Raw genomic sequence first — 19646 nt, 5'->3', positions numbered from 1 at the left:
TTGAACAATTCAACATACAGTATAATAATAAAAACATGTTTTCTTTTTTGCCATTGATGTATTAAATCAACCCTATGAGTGTGTTATGTGTTTTGAACACGTACATATAGGCGCACCACATTTAAATGATTACTGATTAATCTACAATTAGTATACCCCAAGAATAATTACAATATGAATTGATTAAATCAAGTTGTAATTTAAAGGTTATGACAAACTGCTATCTAATGTTAGAAGAGCCCACAGTGATGACTTGTGCCTAAAGTTGATTTGTCAGAGCAGTCAAACCCACAAGTCAAAGTCAAGGATATTAAAGGTACCTGTGGTAACGCAAAATTCAACTAATGGTGTAACACTATTCCACTATTCCACTGTTCAACAGACGGTGGTTTTACATGCCAACAAAGATAGAGAAGAAGAAGATTGACATATTGAACATATTGACATTGACTGTATAAAATAGTGGACAGAGCCACCGTGACATCACCCATAGGTTTCTGAAGAGCCAGTGTCAAGATCAAAGTTGTCGGTACCAGCCGTCACCATCTTGGTAGCTCCTGAATCCACCTAACTTCAGCTAATATAAAAGTGGGCAAAGAGGTTGAGCGTGAGAGGAGCTAAATAGATGAGCCAAATGAAGCCTGGCTGTGGCTATACGCCCATCTAGTTTGAATTTGCCAAATTTGCTAAGGCTAACAAGCTAGCTGTGTTCACATGGATAGATTAGCGAATTCCACCTTGCATTGTTCGATTGAGTTTGAGCACGGAATCATTTGTGTTTATTCAAGTTACTTGCCTGAGTTTGACTGCCCTTTGTCCCTGCAAGGGTGTGTCTGTCTGTGTTTGTGTTCACTTTATCCACACTCGCCAGAGACAGTGGTTGTTTCTGTTATCCTGCAGCGTCTTTTTTTCCCCCATCTCTTCTTTGTAAATTCAAAAAGTACATTTCCCACCATTTAGCAGTCCAATAAGAGAGAATAACAGTACACTACAGTGGATTTCTGCACCTCCACAGCTTGTTGCTGTAGACAGCTTGAGAAGCAAGAATTAGCAAAAATGTTTATTCCTCCAGAAGCTCTGGGCTCAGCCCACTGCTGTTTCCTCCAGCTCAAACAGCTGTCTGCCAGTTTGTAGGGTCACTATGAAAAACAAAAGTAATCCTCCTTCCAGGTATGTGAGTACAATTAACTGCACAGAGAACTATTTGTCTGATATCTGCATGAAAAATCTCCAAGTGCACAGACACCACAAACACAGCTGAGATGTAAAGTTCAGTGACTGGAATTAGCTGAGGTGAAGCTTAGCTGACGGCTTGCCCCTAGCTGTCACTCAAGGTTGCCATACCCTTTTTTATGCATAACTCTAAACCTTAATGTAATTTAACCCAGTGAGTAAAAATCCTTCCCCTGTGAGGTTGTCATGAACAGGGAAATTAGCTACAGAGACCAAAATTGTACCAGGCTGTAAACTGAAGTTCTGCTGTAAAGTTGGGCATTTTAACACAGGGTCTTATGGACATTGACTTTTGGAGCCAGCCTCAAATGGCCATTCAGAGAATTGCAGGTTTTGGCACTTTGACGTCAGCCCCACAGGTTGCTGCTTGCATACAGACAAAGGCATGTTGGTGAGTAACACTGACTGTAAACAGAACTTTTGTTTAGGATCATTTTAAGTTTACAAAGTTATGAAATAGTAAAAACCAGCAGCTAGAAGTGTAGTGGTTACATATCAAATTTACCTGTACATTCTGAACAAATGAGGTAACATATAAACCTAACTAATCTTTGTTTTGAAAAGCAAGCAAATATTGTGTCAGAGTCTTCTTTAACATTAATGAAGTGAAATACATACTGTACACACATTAAAATATACAGCAATCAAATCCAACAAAGAAAGTTGGTTGTCATCGCCTCTAAGAGCCTTTTGCAGTCAAAGTGAGTTCTTCAATAGACATAAGTGAGGACAAAGGCAAAATGATGCAAAATTAAATAGATGCATGCTGAACACCGACCAATTGAGCCTGAAGACTGAAATCAATGCTCTATTACTTCTACTTACACCATACGAACAGGGACATTACAACAGTATCATTGTGCACTGAATCTGAAATGGCTCTCTGAAAGCTCAAACAATCTGAGTACCTCTCTTTCCTTCTGTTTCTTCTCCTGATAGTATCAGCACAGCCTTGTCATGAAGTTGCACCACATGCTGCTGCATACAACTGTATGCCTGACAAAAAAAGAAAAGTGTGCTGCTAGAAAACTACACCAACTTCACAAACTTAAGATTTGAGTGATTTCGATGCCTAAAAGCACAATAGGTTTTCTATTTGAGTGTTTTCTGGTACCGTCAGTTATCTTGCCATTCTTCATATAGGGAATATTACTTCCAAACTGTCTTACAGTGACCCCCAAAGTGCCTTTGCACTTTCCAAATGAACTCTTAATGGATCTTTGGTTGAAAGTAATTGGTGAAGTGGTAGAGTGGTCTTTTGAACAACAATGAGAAGAAGATGTTTTTATGGCTCACAATGTTTACTTCCAAGCTGTTAATAAAGTGCTGAAGGGCATGTGTGATACGATGACGGGAAAAGCCAGAAATGAGGTAACCTGTCCTGGCAGGTGATCTTCAGAGATTTTCTGCCTCTGACTCCTTTGGCACAAATATAATGTGGTGTAACACAGATACTGAGGTGTTGGTGCTAACACACCCATATCAATTGCCCGAATGTAAATGCAAAGGTCTTCAGGCAGAAATAAAAGCAATGCTGAAAACAGACATGAGCAATTCCCACTGTGACTATTAAACAAATGTGTGTAGAATAGTAGCCTTAGCCTAATGGCATTCAACAGTTCAGACTACTTCATGGTGAATGAATTTTCCAGTTTTAAAGCCTATCTAAATTATACCATCTCTTAGGATAATGTGCTACACCTGCATGAGCTGAATGGGTTTTGTCTTTGAGAACAAATAACTGACACAGTGTTGGTGAAAAAACAACAACATTGCACTAAATACTGATTGAATTGTTAGTAATGGTGTTAGAAATTAGGTTAAAAAATGTAAAAATGTTTATTAGGATTGTTTTTGTTTCTGTGAACTTTTGGATAATTACACATGCAGATGCAACATTTTGCAATACATTTGCTGTTCCTGAAAATGAACATAAGTGGCAGATAAATTAATTAACAGTTTTTTGTTGGTAAAATTTTGGTTTATGAATGTTGCATGTTAAAAAAGGCTTCCAATTACTAAATCATAAAGGAGTGTGACTCTGTGGTAGGTCACCTTAGTTGCATTCTCAGTAAGCTGGCAAAGACATAATGGAGGAAAAAAATGACAAACCTCCTGCTTGGTAGATTCTATGCCCATTTAGGTCTTCAAAACTGTCACCAAATGAGGTGGAGTCACTTTGCTCCTCTAACTTAACTGGAATCAGCGATTTCCATGGTAACAGGAAGCTCCCTTTAGAGCGTTGATCTAAGTTAGAGACTTTATCTACTGAATACTATTAACGCTAATATTAACGCCTAGCCCAGCTAACCTTTGAAGGTACCGCCGGTGGGTTAGTTATTATGATACTTTGTTATTTACGCTTGTTCCACCGAGCACCGGATACCCCCATTATAATACGATTCCCCAGTGACCTCCCGAGGAAACTTGGATGCTCTTGATAGAATTCTTAATATACAACTGTACAACATATAGAGCTTTGTTAGGTGAGGTAAGACAATGTTTTTCTTTTAATAATTTGTCAACATTTTCTTGATTTATGATAATACTTTTAATCTGATAGAATTCACACAGACATTTTGTAACATCATGTTACAGCTTTTTACAGTCGAAAAGCAAAAAAACTGATCGTTTTCCCAGAGGCATTTAGCTTGTAGTCAATACTGAGATGTAAGTCAGTGACATTAGTTTACACTTCGGGCCATGCACAGCACTTGCAGCTGTCTCTGAAGACAGTGCCGGCTGCACACATCATCAGATAGGTTCGTCCATCTGCGCATGTGTAAAAGGTGGTTTTGTTATCCAGGTTGGTGTATATGCCGTCGGGTTTGTCTTTGCAGAAGCTGCGTCCTGGAATAGGGATGGTAGTTGTGGTGGACGGAACAGTGGTGGTACTGCTGGGTTTGAGGGTTGTTGTCGACGGTGGTGTAGCAGTGGTAACAGTAGGTTTGGTGGTTGTGATAGTGGCTGGTGCTGTGGTAGTAACACCAGGTTTCTTGGTTGTGGTTGACGGAAGTGGTGGAATCTCTGTGAGAGAGGGAAGACATTAGAGACAGACAACATTATACCCAAAAGTCAGTTTTGGAAGCCTTTGGCTTGTATAAAGGACACCACACCGGTTCCCAAAAACCTGTGAATACTAAACATCGCTATGAAAACTTCATTACTCTTGTCTTACCTTGAAAGCGCGGGAATGTACTGGCTCATAAAAAAGAATAGAGGCAGCAAGACTTACCAGTATTGATGAGTTTGCGCAGATGGGACAGCAGAGGATGGCTTCCTTCTCCACAGAACTCTCCTTTAAAGTCATCCAGATCCAAGGCCCACACAAAGGCACCGCCATACTTCATGTCCTTCATGTACTGGACCTGTTGATTGAACAAGTAGATGAATCAACTACCAAGTAAGGAAGCATCTCTTGAATTCCAGCCTGCAGACCAACCCTCGATATGTTACCCCTGGGTATTGATGTGTCACCTACCTTGATCTCATAACTCTCCTTGTTGTCAAATCCCACCCACTCATTGTTCTTGCTGGCATAGGGCACTTTTTGGTCATCAATCCACTGAATGGTGGTGCCCCTCAGGAAGGTGCAGATCTGAAAGACCAGATTAAGTAAAGGCCACTGTTCCAAGGTCCATATCTTCTACTTGCATTAGAATGTATTGCATTTTGTTCAGATTTGACCTCATAGTAGGACCAAAAGCCAGCCTCTCGTGTGTATGGACCAGCTGATGCAGCACCACTAGCTTGAGCCCCGACGCCAGTGTTTGATGATGTCAGACGGAAGGTACGCCCATAAGCTGCAAATCCCAACCTCAGCTTCTCCACTGGGGTGCCGTTGTCCCTCCAGTATTTCATGGCAAAATCCTGTTATAGAAATGGAAGGATGAAGGTGCAGTAGCAACTGACAGTGCTTGCTTGGCATTGAAGGTGTATTTTTGGGATTTGTTGTCAAGCTTCAATAAAGTTGGGGGACTTGTGAGGGATGAAGGAGCAGAGGCCAGGACTATTTCCTTTAATGTGTCATGTGTCAAAAATACATTTCCCATAATGCAACCGGTTATATTTTTACCCTAGACATTCCCAGCCTGGTATATGCAAACATTTTTCTCCACACCCCCAGTTTGTAAGGCCATATTTAAACCAGCAGAAGCCTGCATAAAATAAATGCAGGGTCAACTGTCCAAAAACTTTGACCTGGCTCAACCTTTGACAAAACTTTTGGACAATCACATGCATGCATTCGCAAATTCTCGGTGGATTGCTTTGTAACATAAACATGAATTTCTACGGTTTACCTTATGATCATTGACAAAGGGAAACATTTGTTGCCATCATTTGCTGTTGTAAAATCTTGTCAGATTGTTAGAAACTGTTCAATATGTCAAACTGTAACTCTTGTCACAACGGTCCCTGAAGCAACACACCTACACAAATGCAGCCAGTTTTATTTAAGTTCATTATGACACTGTTAGGTCTTTACTTATATGTGGGAGACATAAAAAATAGTTGGATATGATTAATGATGACAACTATGCGCGGCGCTCATTGTTCATAGCCCCTCAGCCATTCATGCAGAAGCTGATTGAGCGGCAGTGACAGACTGTTGTTCAGCTGCTAACTAGGATGCACAAAGCAGCTGCAGCTGCAACAGCCTGACTCAAGCAAACCAAAGCACACATCAGCAGTAGGGAGTAACTGTCAAATTGGGTAGCTCTGGAGATACCTCATGACTTAACTATGACATCAACATGGATATTTACCCCAGACCTATCTAAAGTCACAGATTTACCATAATACCTCTGAGGTTAGTTGTAGTTGGAGCTGGGTAGTACTTCTCATAATAGTAAACTGACCAATAAAATTGTATCAACTGGATTTATGCATTCCTGTGTCATTCTATTATAATAATTTCATATTTCAATATTCAGAGCTCCATAGCAGCACCACGTCTCTTACAGTGTTGAAGTGGATGAGGTCACCACTGTCATGTGAGCCACGGTACAGTGGGCTGTTGTGTCCAGTGAATCTCTCCCAAGCTCCGTGGAAGTCATAGGTCATCACATTGATGAAGTCCAGATGCCTGAAAATGCATATACAATGCTGATGAAGACATGATACTGAGCCAGCCTTTCTTCAAAAACAAAGACAGACTCAAAAAATCTGAATTTCCAAAACAATGTGCAGTACTTGGCAATCTCAGCAATCTCATATCCAGCATCTATGGTTCCCTTTCCAGCAGACACTGCAGCAGTCAGCATGAGCTGAGGCTTGCCTGTGGCCTTGGCCTCAGCTGCATAAGCTTCAACAAGTTCCTGCAGAAGAAGAATATTGATGCGGCACTTTCTAATATATAGTGTTACCAATACAATGTATCTGTTTCCAATGGCTGAAGAGTTCATGACCCACCCTGCAGAGCAGAGTGAACCTCTGTTTATCCTCCGGAGGACTTCCACGAGATCCGGGGTACTCCCAGTCCAGGTCCAGACCATCAAATCCATGAGTCCTCAGGAGTCCGATAGAAGACTGGATGAATTTCTGACGGTTGGCTGGAGAGGATACCATGATGGAGAACCTGGAAATTTGTTTAACAATAAATATGAGAGCTATAGACGTTTGACATATCTCACATTTCTACCTTTGTCTAGATATCTTCCTTTCTCTAATGCCTAGCTTTCATTCTATCTTCAACATTTGCCGAATTGGGAAGAACATTTGATGAATAAAAAGGAGGAATACTCACTGAGCTGAGCCAAAGTTCCATCCACCAACAGCCAGTAAGGTCTTCAGACCAGGGTTCCTTTAAAACATAGAGGAGGTTTGATATGATTTGCACAATAAATATCTGATTAAAAAAAGCTTGTATATAACAAACTGTGTGTCCAGGGCTTTGCATTTAAATGTAGGTCATTTACATACAGATGTAATATTTCATACTGTGGAAAGACGAGCTCTTACTTGCTCTTCAGGCCATTGAAGGTCATGTACAGGGTCTCGTCATTCCATTCATAGGTAACCAACTCATTTTTGTTGTTGATGATGGAGAAAGCATAAATCAGATGGGTGCACAAGAAGGGGTCCACATTTTGGGGTGTGAATTTCCCAGTTCCAGGTCTGTACTGGGCCCAGTTGGTAAAGTAGCACACCATCTGAGAGGCAGTCGCTGGAGATTCATGGAAACAAATCTGTGGTCTGCACTGCACTCACTGTATATTATTTCCTGACACTATACATACTTCAAAGTGTGGTTGAATGACCATATCATAGGTTTTACTTACCCAGCTGGCACATCACCAGGCACAAGCCTAAAGAGAGGTCAAAGTAGAGTTGAAAAGAATGAATACACAAGGCATCATGCATGATGTTATCATGGTGTATCATGGTGATGTAAAGCACTGAGGCCTGATGACTGTTTACCTGCTAGAATAGTGAGCTTGGTCATCCTGATTTCAAAGCTCACAACTTCATGGTCATGGAAGAAAACAAAGACAAACAAGAAAACAAAGACAAATAAAGAATCTAATATGATTACACACTGTTTGAAATTGCTCAAATGATTCTTATATTACTTGACTGTAGCTACTATGATATCAACAGTGTTGGGCAAGTTACTTCCAAAATGTATTTCATATTAGTAGTGACTTGCATTTGAAAGTAATAAGTTACTTAACAAAATCTTTACACTTACAATATCAATTTCATAAGAGCCTAGTACAGTTTACAGCCTGGTACAAAAAATGGTTTTGGTCTCTGTAGTTAATTTCTCTGTTCATGACAACAGTATGGTTTCTGAATTTTTATACAGTGTACTTCATCATATTAATCATATTAAGGCTTAAAGTTATGCATAGTTAAGGGGGTAGCCGCTTTGAGTGACAGCTAGCTGCTTCACCTCAGCTAATTCCAGTCACTGATCTTCACCTCTCGGTTGAGTTTGTGGTGTTGGTGCATGCCTCATGCAGATATCGGACAAAAAAAATGTCTTTCTGTGTCCATTGTATTAACAGACCGGAGCAGAGGGACAGACATCTGTGTTTTAAATTGACAAGCAACCCTGTTAATTGGCAGACCTGGCAGATTCTTATTTTTACTGTCTTCTGCAAATATGTTTGTCAGTGTGCATTATGATAATTATAGTGATAATGATCCTAATGTAAATACACAAATACATACATGATCTTTACGTAAATAAAGATCATTTTCCTGTATAATTGGGGGGTAAGAATACCTTCAGCCGCACATAACGGCCATGCCACATGACGCAGTAGCTGCTTTGGTGTTGCCAGAGGACATTGCCAATGCACAATTTAGGCTAGAACAAGTTTTCAAGAACCGTACTGATGATCTGGCCCATGATGATGACCGCTCATCAAGCAGAAAGAGAGGGAGTGCGCACATCTCTCACTGTGCGCAGAGATGTGTCTCTTGGCCTCTCACTTGAAATCAGACCACTTTTAACTCCTCCAAAGTTTGTGGCTCTGAACTTGCAGCGTTCGCTGCTTCTGTCACTTTCTGCCATTTCACTTGCTTCATTTCGTTGCTAAAGCCAGAACAGAATTATACTATTTTTCGTCTGTAAGTTTTATCGATCATTACATCAAGGTCACGGTCTGTGAAATCATTCTTCCTGTTCTTCAACATCTTCTTTGCATCTATCAAATTTTCCTCAACACTAAACTAAATTCTGGCCCTTATATGTAGGAATGGTTGGACAGCTTGTGCTCATGGGTAAAATTTCAGGATGATTGAGATGTTTGAAGAAAAGACACATGGGGTTTTATACATCTGACGAAAAGACTGTGTATGCATGTTTCCCGTTTTGTGTGTACACAGATTTCTACACCTGAACCTTTTCAATCAGCTTTCAGAGTCATTCCACCGAAACTGCACTTACTAAAATGTTAAATGAACTCTATTTACTATGGACTCAAACTCTACCTTGGTGCTTCTGTTACTGGATCTCAGCGCTGCATTTGATACCATAGATCATGGCATATTGTCAGACCGACTTGAAAGTCAGTTTGGCATCTCTGGCCTGGCTCTCACTTGGCTAAAGTCTTACCTACCTACTGGAAAGAACACAGTGCGTTTCTTATAATAATACTACATCACTATTTACTGATGTGAAGTATGGAGTTCTCCAGGGCTCTGTTCTTGGCCCTTTGCTCTCCTTTTTATATAATATAAATATATTATATTTCGGTCTGCCTCGTGAGAGCACTAAAAGTCTTCAAATGGTTCAGAATGCTGCAGCTAGAGTCTTGTAGTCACATGTACAAGACAATGTGATCATATTACACCAATCCTAGCCTCACTGCAATTCATGACAGATCAGACTTTAAGGTGCTGCTGATGACATACAAAACTGTACACGGCCTTGCCCCATTGCACATGTCAGATCTCATTATACCATATATTTCACCCCGTGCATTACGCTCTCAGAATTCAGGGCTGCTGATGATTCCAAGGGTTAAAAAGAAGTCAGCTGGTTTTTCTATCATGCCCCCTTCCTCTGGAATAACCTCCCAGTTGACATCAGACAATCTGGCTCTAATGATGCCTTTAATTCTAAACTCACTTACTTCTTTGACTGAAGAAGTTTCAATGAGTCTCTTACCTATAGTATTAGAAGTCACATTGTCCTGCCAACAAGAAACAACATTGCATTTCCCTACTTTTGTTTTTTGTCTTCTGTTCCCCTGCAAGTTGTGTCGCTCTCTCACCGTCCTCTCACTATAGCTTTCTCCTCCTCCTCCTCCTCTCTTTTCATTCAGACTCCCTTCTGATGGACCACTGGCCACCAGGAACATATCTCCTGGCACCCCCTGCCTCACATATGAGCAGATCTGGATCGTCATACCCTGGGCTCCGATGGATTATTGCTCTCCTCTGTTTTACTATCTCCTTATATCTGTATTTCTGTAAAATGTCATGCCTCTTCACTCTGATATTATTCCATTATTGGTTAAAGTAATATTACTGTACATGTTACTATTGTAGCACATTACCCCCAGCACTGGATATTGAAGCATGTGGCCTATGAAACATTTTAGTGCTTCAATAATAAGTCCATAAATTCCACTAATTTCAACCATCATAGTTTTTCTGTAACTTTAAGAGATTTTTGTTCTTATTTGAACCAAACAATATTAATCAAAATTATATTAGTTTCCTTACAGAATTCATACATACAGCATAACATATATTACATGAGTACTATATGCTTAAAAATATCATTTTTACCAAACTGTTGACATTTAATTAATTTAATTTCCAAGAAAATTCTGGAATCATACTAAACTGGAACGTCATTTCAACTGTAGACTATAAAGTAGCTCTTGGAAACATAAGAGAAGAAAAGAAGAAATCATACAGCTGGATTCCCAGTGCAAGCTTACCTTAACTCTTATCTCAACAAGAACAAATGTGTATGAGTTTTCCAGCCTCTTATATACATTCAACTTCTGCGGAGGAGCATGATATCAGTACTCCTCACAAATCATGAAAGAGAGGTGAGCAATAATGATAAGTTTACTCTATTGCAGGTACAGAAAAGTGTAGATAAGTAACATCAGACCCCAACAGACAGATGTTGATAAGCTATAGTATATTGTATAGGGCAGAGGTCTGAGCTGGAGGCCACTGCTGGTATTGTTATCTTGTAGGAGGGGCCACTGCATTCCAATACTACAAGAAAGTGCAATATTTCTGTCATTAACAGAATAATACTAAAATACAAACACCATTTTGTATACTTTTTTTTAAAACAGTTAGTGCAAAACGTTTGTCCATATAAATAACTTATTTAAAGTAAACCTTGCACTGAACTAACAAATGCAATCCCTGAATAATTTGTACTTTATTACATTTCCATTTCTGCTCATATTTTCCTCATACATAAAAATGTTTATATTTATTATTATTTTATATATTTATTTATTTTTACAGTTTTTAAACCATTAGTGCAGGTCTTTTTTCCTTATATCTTAAATAACCTATTTAGATCTTGCGCTGAACTAACAAATTAAATCCCTGAATATATTAGTACTTTATTTCTTGTCAGACAGCTGAGCCCCATTTACCCTGATGGTGATAACAGTTGAAACAGTACAGCTTCAAGATGGACATCAGTAAGTCTGGACCCGTACTTGCATTTATTAAAGTTCATAGTCGAGAACAGTTTCTCACACAGATATGTGCTTCCAAAATTACCCTACTAAAACACTTTGGACAGCTCTGGGATGGATTGAGGCAGTTCTCTCAGAAATTGTCGAGTCATGTCTGCTTTTCCTTGCGCCTCTCTGATTTAGCTTTTTTCACAAACTCAGTAACTCTTCTGTCACCTCGAATTTGTGTGAATTTGCATCATGCAATTCTTCAGAAACGGCCCTTCGGTGAATGGCTCTCCCGCTTTGTCGATTAATTCACTCACCACATAACTTGCTTCCACTGAAGCATCTGTCTCTTTCTTTGCTATATGGAGACGATAGTCACCTATGTAGCAGCATGGCTTGTTGTCTCCTCTCGTCTCCCTGGCACTTCACATATTGTTCTCCATGTTTAGCCGAGTAATGACGCTTGAGATTACATTCCTTTGGAACAGCAAGTTTTTCCTTGCATATCAGGCAGATAGCATTTCCACTAAACTCCACGAAAAGATTTTGTAATATCCACCTGTCTTGAAACTGTCTGTGTTCATCATCCACTTTTCTTTGGAAAGAGATATCTCCGACAACTCAGACCTGACTCTCTTCTCATCAAAAACTGCACGAACGTGTGCCGTTACGTATTTTGTGTCACATGAAATACAATTGTGTTTTTTATTTCAATTGCATATGAAGGGGTCGTTTAAATTGGTGTGAAACAACTGAAAAAAAAATTCAATAAAAAAAAAATAATTGCGGGCTGTATTACATGATAGTATATTTTTCACATCAGGTGACGGGTCAGATGGAGGGGAAGGGCAGGCCAGAAATGGCCTGGGGGCTGGCAGTTTGAGACCCCTGGTATAGAGACAGCATACACAGTATCTGTGCAAGAGATTCAATGGACACTAAAGCAGTTAACAAATCATGCTATGTGTCCGTGGAAATACTGCTCAGCAATCTCCTTGAGCTGTCCGTGGACATTGTTTGCTGACAGTGACTTGTTTCAGATAATCCAAGTGTCAAATCCAAAGTCCTGCTGCTCGGCTGCTCTTCATGACTTAATTTTCTGCTCTGGGCTGATAATCATTTACGTGCTGTGACAGTCTGCACCTTCTCTCATCTTTTAGTTCTATTAAGGTCTCAATTTCTGTTTGGAAACATCTGGGCCAGCAGTATGTCTACCATCTAGATGTTTACTGTGTCTGTTTGCTATTTGGAGCTGAATAAGTAGCACAAAGTTTATTAGAGTGTATTTGTTGAAAAGACGGTGAGGGTGAATGAAAACAATGAAATTGGTTGGCCTTAACACCACAACTCCAAGCTCAAATATATGTTCCATAGAGCTGAGGGGAACTGCAGTGATAATTATCAAAATAAGCGACTCATTCGGCCGATTGCTCATGCAAAAACATTAATTTGTGTACCTTTAAAGGAAATATGCTGATTGGCTTTTCTATTCAAGAGTGAGATGAGTAGATTGAAATCAACCTCATGTTTGTGTATGTTCAACCCAGTCGCTAGGTTAAAGTGTTAGCACTTCATGCTTCTGCAAACTACAGTTGCAGCATTAACGTTGTGGATGGCAGCAGAAACAAACCTCCATGAGCAGAAATGGATAAAGAAAAGGTACTTTTGAATGGCCAGTTCAGCTTCAAAGCCCTGCCAGATGGTTCTCTCAACAAGCACAAAGTTATCTGCATTTACTGTCGATGTGAACTGAGTTACCACCGGAGTACGTCCAGTCTCAAATACCACTTGTTGGCCAAGCACACAGCTGATGCAGAGAGCCTCCTCCCCCTCGCCAAAGGCAGACCACGCTGATAGTTTGCAACGGAGACGCCTGGACAGCTCTACATGAGGCAAACGTTCAACAGCGATAGCTAAATGTGTGGCTACAGCTTGCAGGATGATTAACATTGTTTAGTTAACCTTTACAAGTGTAAAGTTGGACACTACGTTGTGTTAGTGTTACTAAGGAATGTTACATTCAGGTCAATATGTCCATCTGTTGTTATGCATATTTTTTGAGCATACAGTACCTTTGAGGTTATTCTGGAGAATATTCTGTATTTGTCATTGTTTTGGATTGTTGCAATAATAATAAACACACATTTGCATAAAGCAAGCATATTTGTCCACTCCCATGTTGATCAGAGTATTAAATACTTATATATATATACATATATATATCTATCTATACATATATATATATATATATCTATATATATATATATATATATATATATATATATATATATATATGTTTATATATATATATATATATATATATATATATATATATATATATATATATATATATATATGTATACTCGACTGTGACTGTAACAAAGGTTGCTATATTCTGGTTACCTTCATGTACTGATTAGACTTAAGAGGTGTTGGTTTATATTTTAACATTGGCCTGAGCGTACTCATATTTATTATTCATTAATAACAATACACTGCCCACACTGTTTATAATTACACTGTTTATATTTGTACATATTATGTATATATGATTCTATTTCTATTTCTTACCTTTTTATTATATTGTTTTTTTTAACTGTTGTTATTGTTTATTGTTATATTGAACTGTCCTTTGGCCGCTGTGACGCACAAATTTCTCCGTTTGCGGGACTAATAAAGGAATTCTGATTCTGATTCTGATAGCTGTTGACCACTGCACCCTGGCTGTAATATAAACTAGGCTTACTCCCTATTGCTTAGTTCTTTACTCAAAGATATGAGATCGATCCTTTATTAAAGAAAGTAAAAAAACTAATTTCCCAAATCATGCTGCTTTCTGCTGATTACTCTCAACACTAGACTTATACTGTAAATTGAACTGTCCAAGGACATGTAGGTAATTTCAGTATTGAACTCGTTCATAAAGTTGCTGAAGTGTTAGGTTTGGAGCCAACATCTAGATTAGTCTAATCTGTGACTTGCCGTCAAAAGGTAGGGAACATGAAACATAAGCATTAAGAAGCCTAATATTGCTGTGATAACACATTGGAGCACAAATAAATGATTAATCTTTCTGTTGATAACATAGTTAATAACTTACATGTGCATATCTTGGTTGAGATATTGTGTCATATCTGTTTGACAGTGATTTGTATTTTTCAGAGCTGTTAATGAACAGCTCTTTCAAGAAAGAAGACAGGACCTTGTCTTATCACTGCTGCTGCAAAAGGCAGTTCTTTCCTCATAAAGACTTATCTAAACTACAACTGTGTAAAATGAAACAACTGCTATCTGGTCATGTTTTTCTTTTTGATGTTTGAGAGCTGACCACATCTCTAATATTGTCACGTACACTGGAAATAATCAGTAATCAAAGTGTCAGATGTCAAATTGTTATTCTGAGCAAAAAGGGCCTTTCTCAGTTTTAAAGGAGGAGTAGGACTCCCCCCTCTCTGCTTTCGATACCCCCCGTGGTCATTCTTTTTTTTTTTTTTTTTTTGTCCCCAGTGCAAACCAACATGCAAGCACAAGGTGAATATGCCCTGGCTTATAAACAGCCTATCATATCCCTCAATAATGGAGTGTGCTATAAGTGACACGCGAACAGCCAATCATTTAACAGGTGTGTAGTTCGGTTGTACCATCACCATACGTTACACAGTAGTAACGTCTGCTTTTCTTGCGGCCTGATATGGCGGCCTACAAGCCGCAGCCATGCCGGCAAACACACCGACCCCCTATATCCCCCCTCTATCCTGGTCCTCTGCTCCTCTCTCCGGAGCCACTCTTTGCTGCCGGAGCATCTCTGGGCTCGTTAGGCAGAGTTCTGCCCGCCGCTGCTCTGCCAACTGGCCTGTTTGCTCTGCCTACGAGCCCAGAGACACTGCAGCTGTGACAGTCAAAGTAGTTTGTGTGACTCACATTCAGCCGCACCAGCTCCGCCACTGGCCGAGTGTTTTACAAACCAATCACGAGAAAAACACAAGCACAACACACTAACACCAGAGTGAGCGAATGACTGCTGACAGAGAGGAAATTGTGAATAAGAAGAGTAAGTCAGTTTGCTGGTATGGCAGTATTTTTATTTGTGTGATTTTACGTGTGTTTTTCATTGTTGTGTTAACATATTTGAAACCTGTGTGCCTTGATAAAGTTGGTTAAATTTAGAGGTTATATGGATTTATTTAACCTCTTAATTTCTGAAGGTTCTATATAAACAGGTTAAATTTGAGCTTTTTCCGCTTGGTCTTTAAAAATGATAAAAATAGGACAGATCATTAAAAATGATCAATAATTATCGATATCAACCCATATTAAACCTCATTATCGTGATGGACTGTTTAGCCATATTGACCATGCCTACCCTTAATCAAGAGATGGTACATATGACATCTAACTTTATCCATTTCATTTTTATTTCTTAAGTGATCAGTAACAGGCTGGCCACACTGCATGCACAAGCAGGGCATATGCATGGTGGAACATCTTGCTTTTCATTTTGGTGTCCATGTTCACAGGTTAGAGCAGCCACAGTGGCAACATGAGTCCCGCTTTTCACATGCATGTCAAGCGAGGCTGCAGCAGCACTTCATCTACAGATTCAGAGACATGCGTATTTTTACCACGACACATACACTGTTCTCTTCAAAAATAGTCCTGAAAATGACCTGTAGACAATTGATTTCAATGTCTGTATCCGTAGAATATGTCACAGACATGAAGAGAATCCACACAACAGATGATTTTCTTTATCTACCTCTCTCCCTTCCTCTCTTTCCCACTCCCTCTTTCTTGCTCTTCGGTCGGGGGTAAAGGGAAATCACGTCATCATATTTATTGATAATTATCAAAGGCAAACTCCATGTAAACAGAGCCACGCTGGCTGTGTGAACACAAACACGTGAGAGAGCTGCAGTAGCTCAGCAACATGAACTGCACAAGCATCTAGTGTGGCCAGCCTGTAAAACAGACAAGCAACCGTTTTCAAGTGATTCAGATGGTAAGGAGAATGTTCACTGAAATTAGCCTCTGCTCTGAAAGTCTGTTACCTGACTGGTGCACTGAAAGCAGATGATAAAATAACTTCACACTTGCATGGAAGCAATCAGAGAATGTAAAGAGCTCACACAGGCCTCAGCAGAAGGCTGCGTTTTGAGACTTTATCGGAGTCCTACTATTGAGTATCCCATGCAACAGTTACATCATGTGCAACAGGGGCCTTTTGTCTAACAGATTCAAAAGTTCGTTACCATTAAGTCACAAAAAAAGTTTTAGCGCAGGTGTCTTTATGTGCTGCAATAACACCTCACTCATGATTGAACTCTACTGTGAATACTGTACTGTGAATCTAGTTAGTCTAGTCTAGTTAGTCACTGACCTTGTCTCTGGTGTACTGTATCTGGCCAGAGGGTTTCTGGTTAGTACAGTATGGGGAATATTCCTCAGCCTAAATAGTAATTACCCTGGTAACAGAGCACTTTGAACAAAGGCTTAGACAGCATTATTACTGGAATTCTTAAGGCTCACTAGGCTGGTATCCAGGATACTATGTTGCAATACTAAATTTAATTGAATACTGTAGATCTCAGGATAAATATGCAGTAATATTCTGAGAGATAATGTAGTGCTGTCTTACAAGAACAAAGTTCTTTTCTTAAAGACTAATATGACCTGGGTGGGTGATGCATTTACTTTGGTTTAATCTACAGTGTGTTTGCGTTTGGGGTGATACAATAAATCCCATCCCATGGCCACTGTGTATTATTTTTAAGGTCACAGTACAAAATCCCAGATCACATGGAATACAAAGCTCAAGGTTAATTCATTCATAAAAGCATATCAATCACAGTGCTTGTACTGTACATCGTCATCCAAGCGTGTTAAAGATTTACAGAAGATAAAATACAGACAATTAATGCAAAAGCAATAAAAACATACAGTTCACAAAAAGGACTTTTCCATTGTTCCATTAACACTCACATAATGGTTTAATGATCTTCAAGTAGACTTATATAAGCATCTGGGATAATACTTTAGAATACGTTACAATGTGATCAGAATGGTTATATCAAGTTAAGTTGACAAAGGTTACTTTATTTATCACAACAACCACTGTTGTTGACAACTCGTGTCAAAAACCACCAGCTTGTATTTCACAAAGTATTTGACAAAGAAAGTCAGCAATACTGTTGAGACATACTTGGAGAAAGATTACAAATTGTTATAAAATTCAAACACCTTGGGGCAGACATGGCACTACAGCGGGGCTAGGTGGTGCTTTAGCCACGTCACATATCTGTCTGGCCCCTTTAAGCCCCAAGATGCATATGGTCAACCAGTCTCGTCCAGCAGGTCATTTTGAAACAGAAATAAAGCAGCAAAGATTGTGATGATAGCCAGCTCGTTTTACAGTCTGTATGCACAGTTGACAGGGGAAACGTGTCTGGTTGTGGCTGCACTTTGGATATTACTAATTACGTCTCTAACATGACAGCCATTTTATCTGAAACATCATTACAGATAGATAGATAGATTAGGCAAATCACATCACAAGAGGAGTCACGAGAAGAGGTCGCATTATTACATGAGGAAAATCTGCTTTTAGCCATTCTGCCTTTTCAATTAACGCAGCACATGAATGGAATGCTGTACCAGTTCACATGAGGGAACTAATCACTTGCAGGTCCTTTAAGACAGTTAACAACATGTTTGGACACATTCATTAATTGGTAAATATCTGTCAATAAACAACTCATATGCTGCTGAACTACCCTGTTGCTTGGCCTACATTGCTGTCAGTGTTATTACTGGTGTTACTGTTGACCTGTTTTACATATCAGTCTTTGCATATGGTTGTCTTTGCTCTTATCTGTCCTGCTTATGTCTGTTTTTGCAAAGGTGTTCTGTAACTTATGTGTCATGTTTATGCCTGTTTGCGTCACAATTGTCTTTAAACTTGTTTCTTGATTTTGGGTTGCCAATTTTAAATCTGGCCAGGATAAAATTTAACTTAACTTAATCAAATGCCATTTGAACGTGAATAAATTATATAAAAATTAGGAATTAGAACTATCATTATGATCATTGTAATCCAGCACATCCAGACAAGTATATTAGCAAATGATTTACTGTAGCTATGGTTACATGGACAACATTTCTTTATTCTGATTGAAATCATACTGATAGAGATTCCATCTTGACTGTTTACATGGACACCAAAAAAAGTGATCTGCAAAGCAAACCACAGCAAAGCATTTAATCGGAATACATCACAATATAACTTTTTTGACATGTGTAAAGTGGTAAAGCCTGCTGTGAAGTGTCTAATCTGAAGACAATCTGAAATTCTACAGATTGTCTTTCTTTGGGACCTTGCCAGAACAGCTGACTCTTCATACTTCAGACCCAGAGTGCACTTATGTGGCTTCCATTTTGACTGTGATTAATTCCCATTTTAAATGACATTTCTGGTACATTTTTCTCATTCTCCATCCCAAACAAAAATAATGCCTTTTTCTTTTTACATCACTGAAGTCAAAAACATGTTCATCGAGAACTTTAACTGCTAAAGAACAAGAAAACCTTCTCATTAAGAGAGAATATCTTTATCTATATTATACTTTATAATATAGTGTGTAATCTACATCATGAGACAGGTCTGCAGAAGAAACTAAACTATGATTTAAAATAACTTTTTTGTATCCTGGCTTTATCTTTACGATGTTTTAGCTCAACGATTGCCTTAAAAATATCTCACTGAGAACAGTTCCACAGCCTAGTGAGAGAATCTGGTCACATCGTCCAGATACCTATAGAATGTGACACGTCTTTTCCATGTTCAGTGCAGTTCTGTGTGGACACACTGACAAACATCTCAGCCCATAATTCAGTGTTAAGGACAATAACTGGACTGCAAAAAAGGATTTCTAAGAAAGTTAAAAAAAAAAAAAAAAAACTTGTTTCTGGGAAGTTGTTCTTGTTTTTTGCCAAAAAAGAAAAATGATCTTGACAAGCAAGTTTTGCATTAGAAAAAAAATTTAAGAAAATGTATCTAGCTTTGCCTTAATAAGATAGTACAACTAATATTAACCCTCGTATTGTCTTCCCATTTACTATGCACCTTTTGTCCTCTCGGGTCAAATTGACCCGGTCTGTTTTGACTGCTTATAAAGCATGAGGTATGAAATGGTCACCAAATTTTTTTGTTTCAACTTTTTAGTGAACATATATCTTACATATCTAACATATATTTTACACTTATTTTTGTAATTTATGGTATGATAGACCTCATTTACA

The 19646-nt window shown here is 38.9% G+C and overlaps 1 protein-coding gene across 1 annotated transcript; it reads right to left on the bottom strand.

Moving 5' to 3' along the window:
* Positions 1–3922: 3922 nt before the first annotated feature.
* Positions 3923–7678, bottom strand: LOC140997971 (acidic mammalian chitinase-like). The gene is made up of 11 exons (XM_073468069.1): positions 7654–7678; positions 7515–7541; positions 7195–7399; positions 6980–7036; positions 6646–6811; positions 6427–6551; positions 6196–6319; positions 4921–5103; positions 4715–4831; positions 4469–4601; positions 3923–4260 (listed from the first exon to the last, which is right to left on the bottom strand). The coding sequence occupies exons 1-11, from the start codon at positions 7676–7678 to the stop codon at positions 3923–3925; spliced, it is 1500 nt and encodes a 499-aa protein (XP_073324170.1).
* Positions 7679–19646: the final 11968 nt, after the last annotated feature.

The sequence above is a fragment of the Pagrus major genome, chromosome 6 (genome assembly GCF_040436345.1).
Source record: "Pagrus major chromosome 6, Pma_NU_1.0".
Lineage (NCBI taxonomy): Eukaryota > Metazoa > Chordata > Actinopteri > Spariformes > Sparidae > Pagrus > Pagrus major.
Note: the sequence above shows the minus strand (reverse complement) of the source record. Positions and strands in the feature narration are given on the sequence as shown.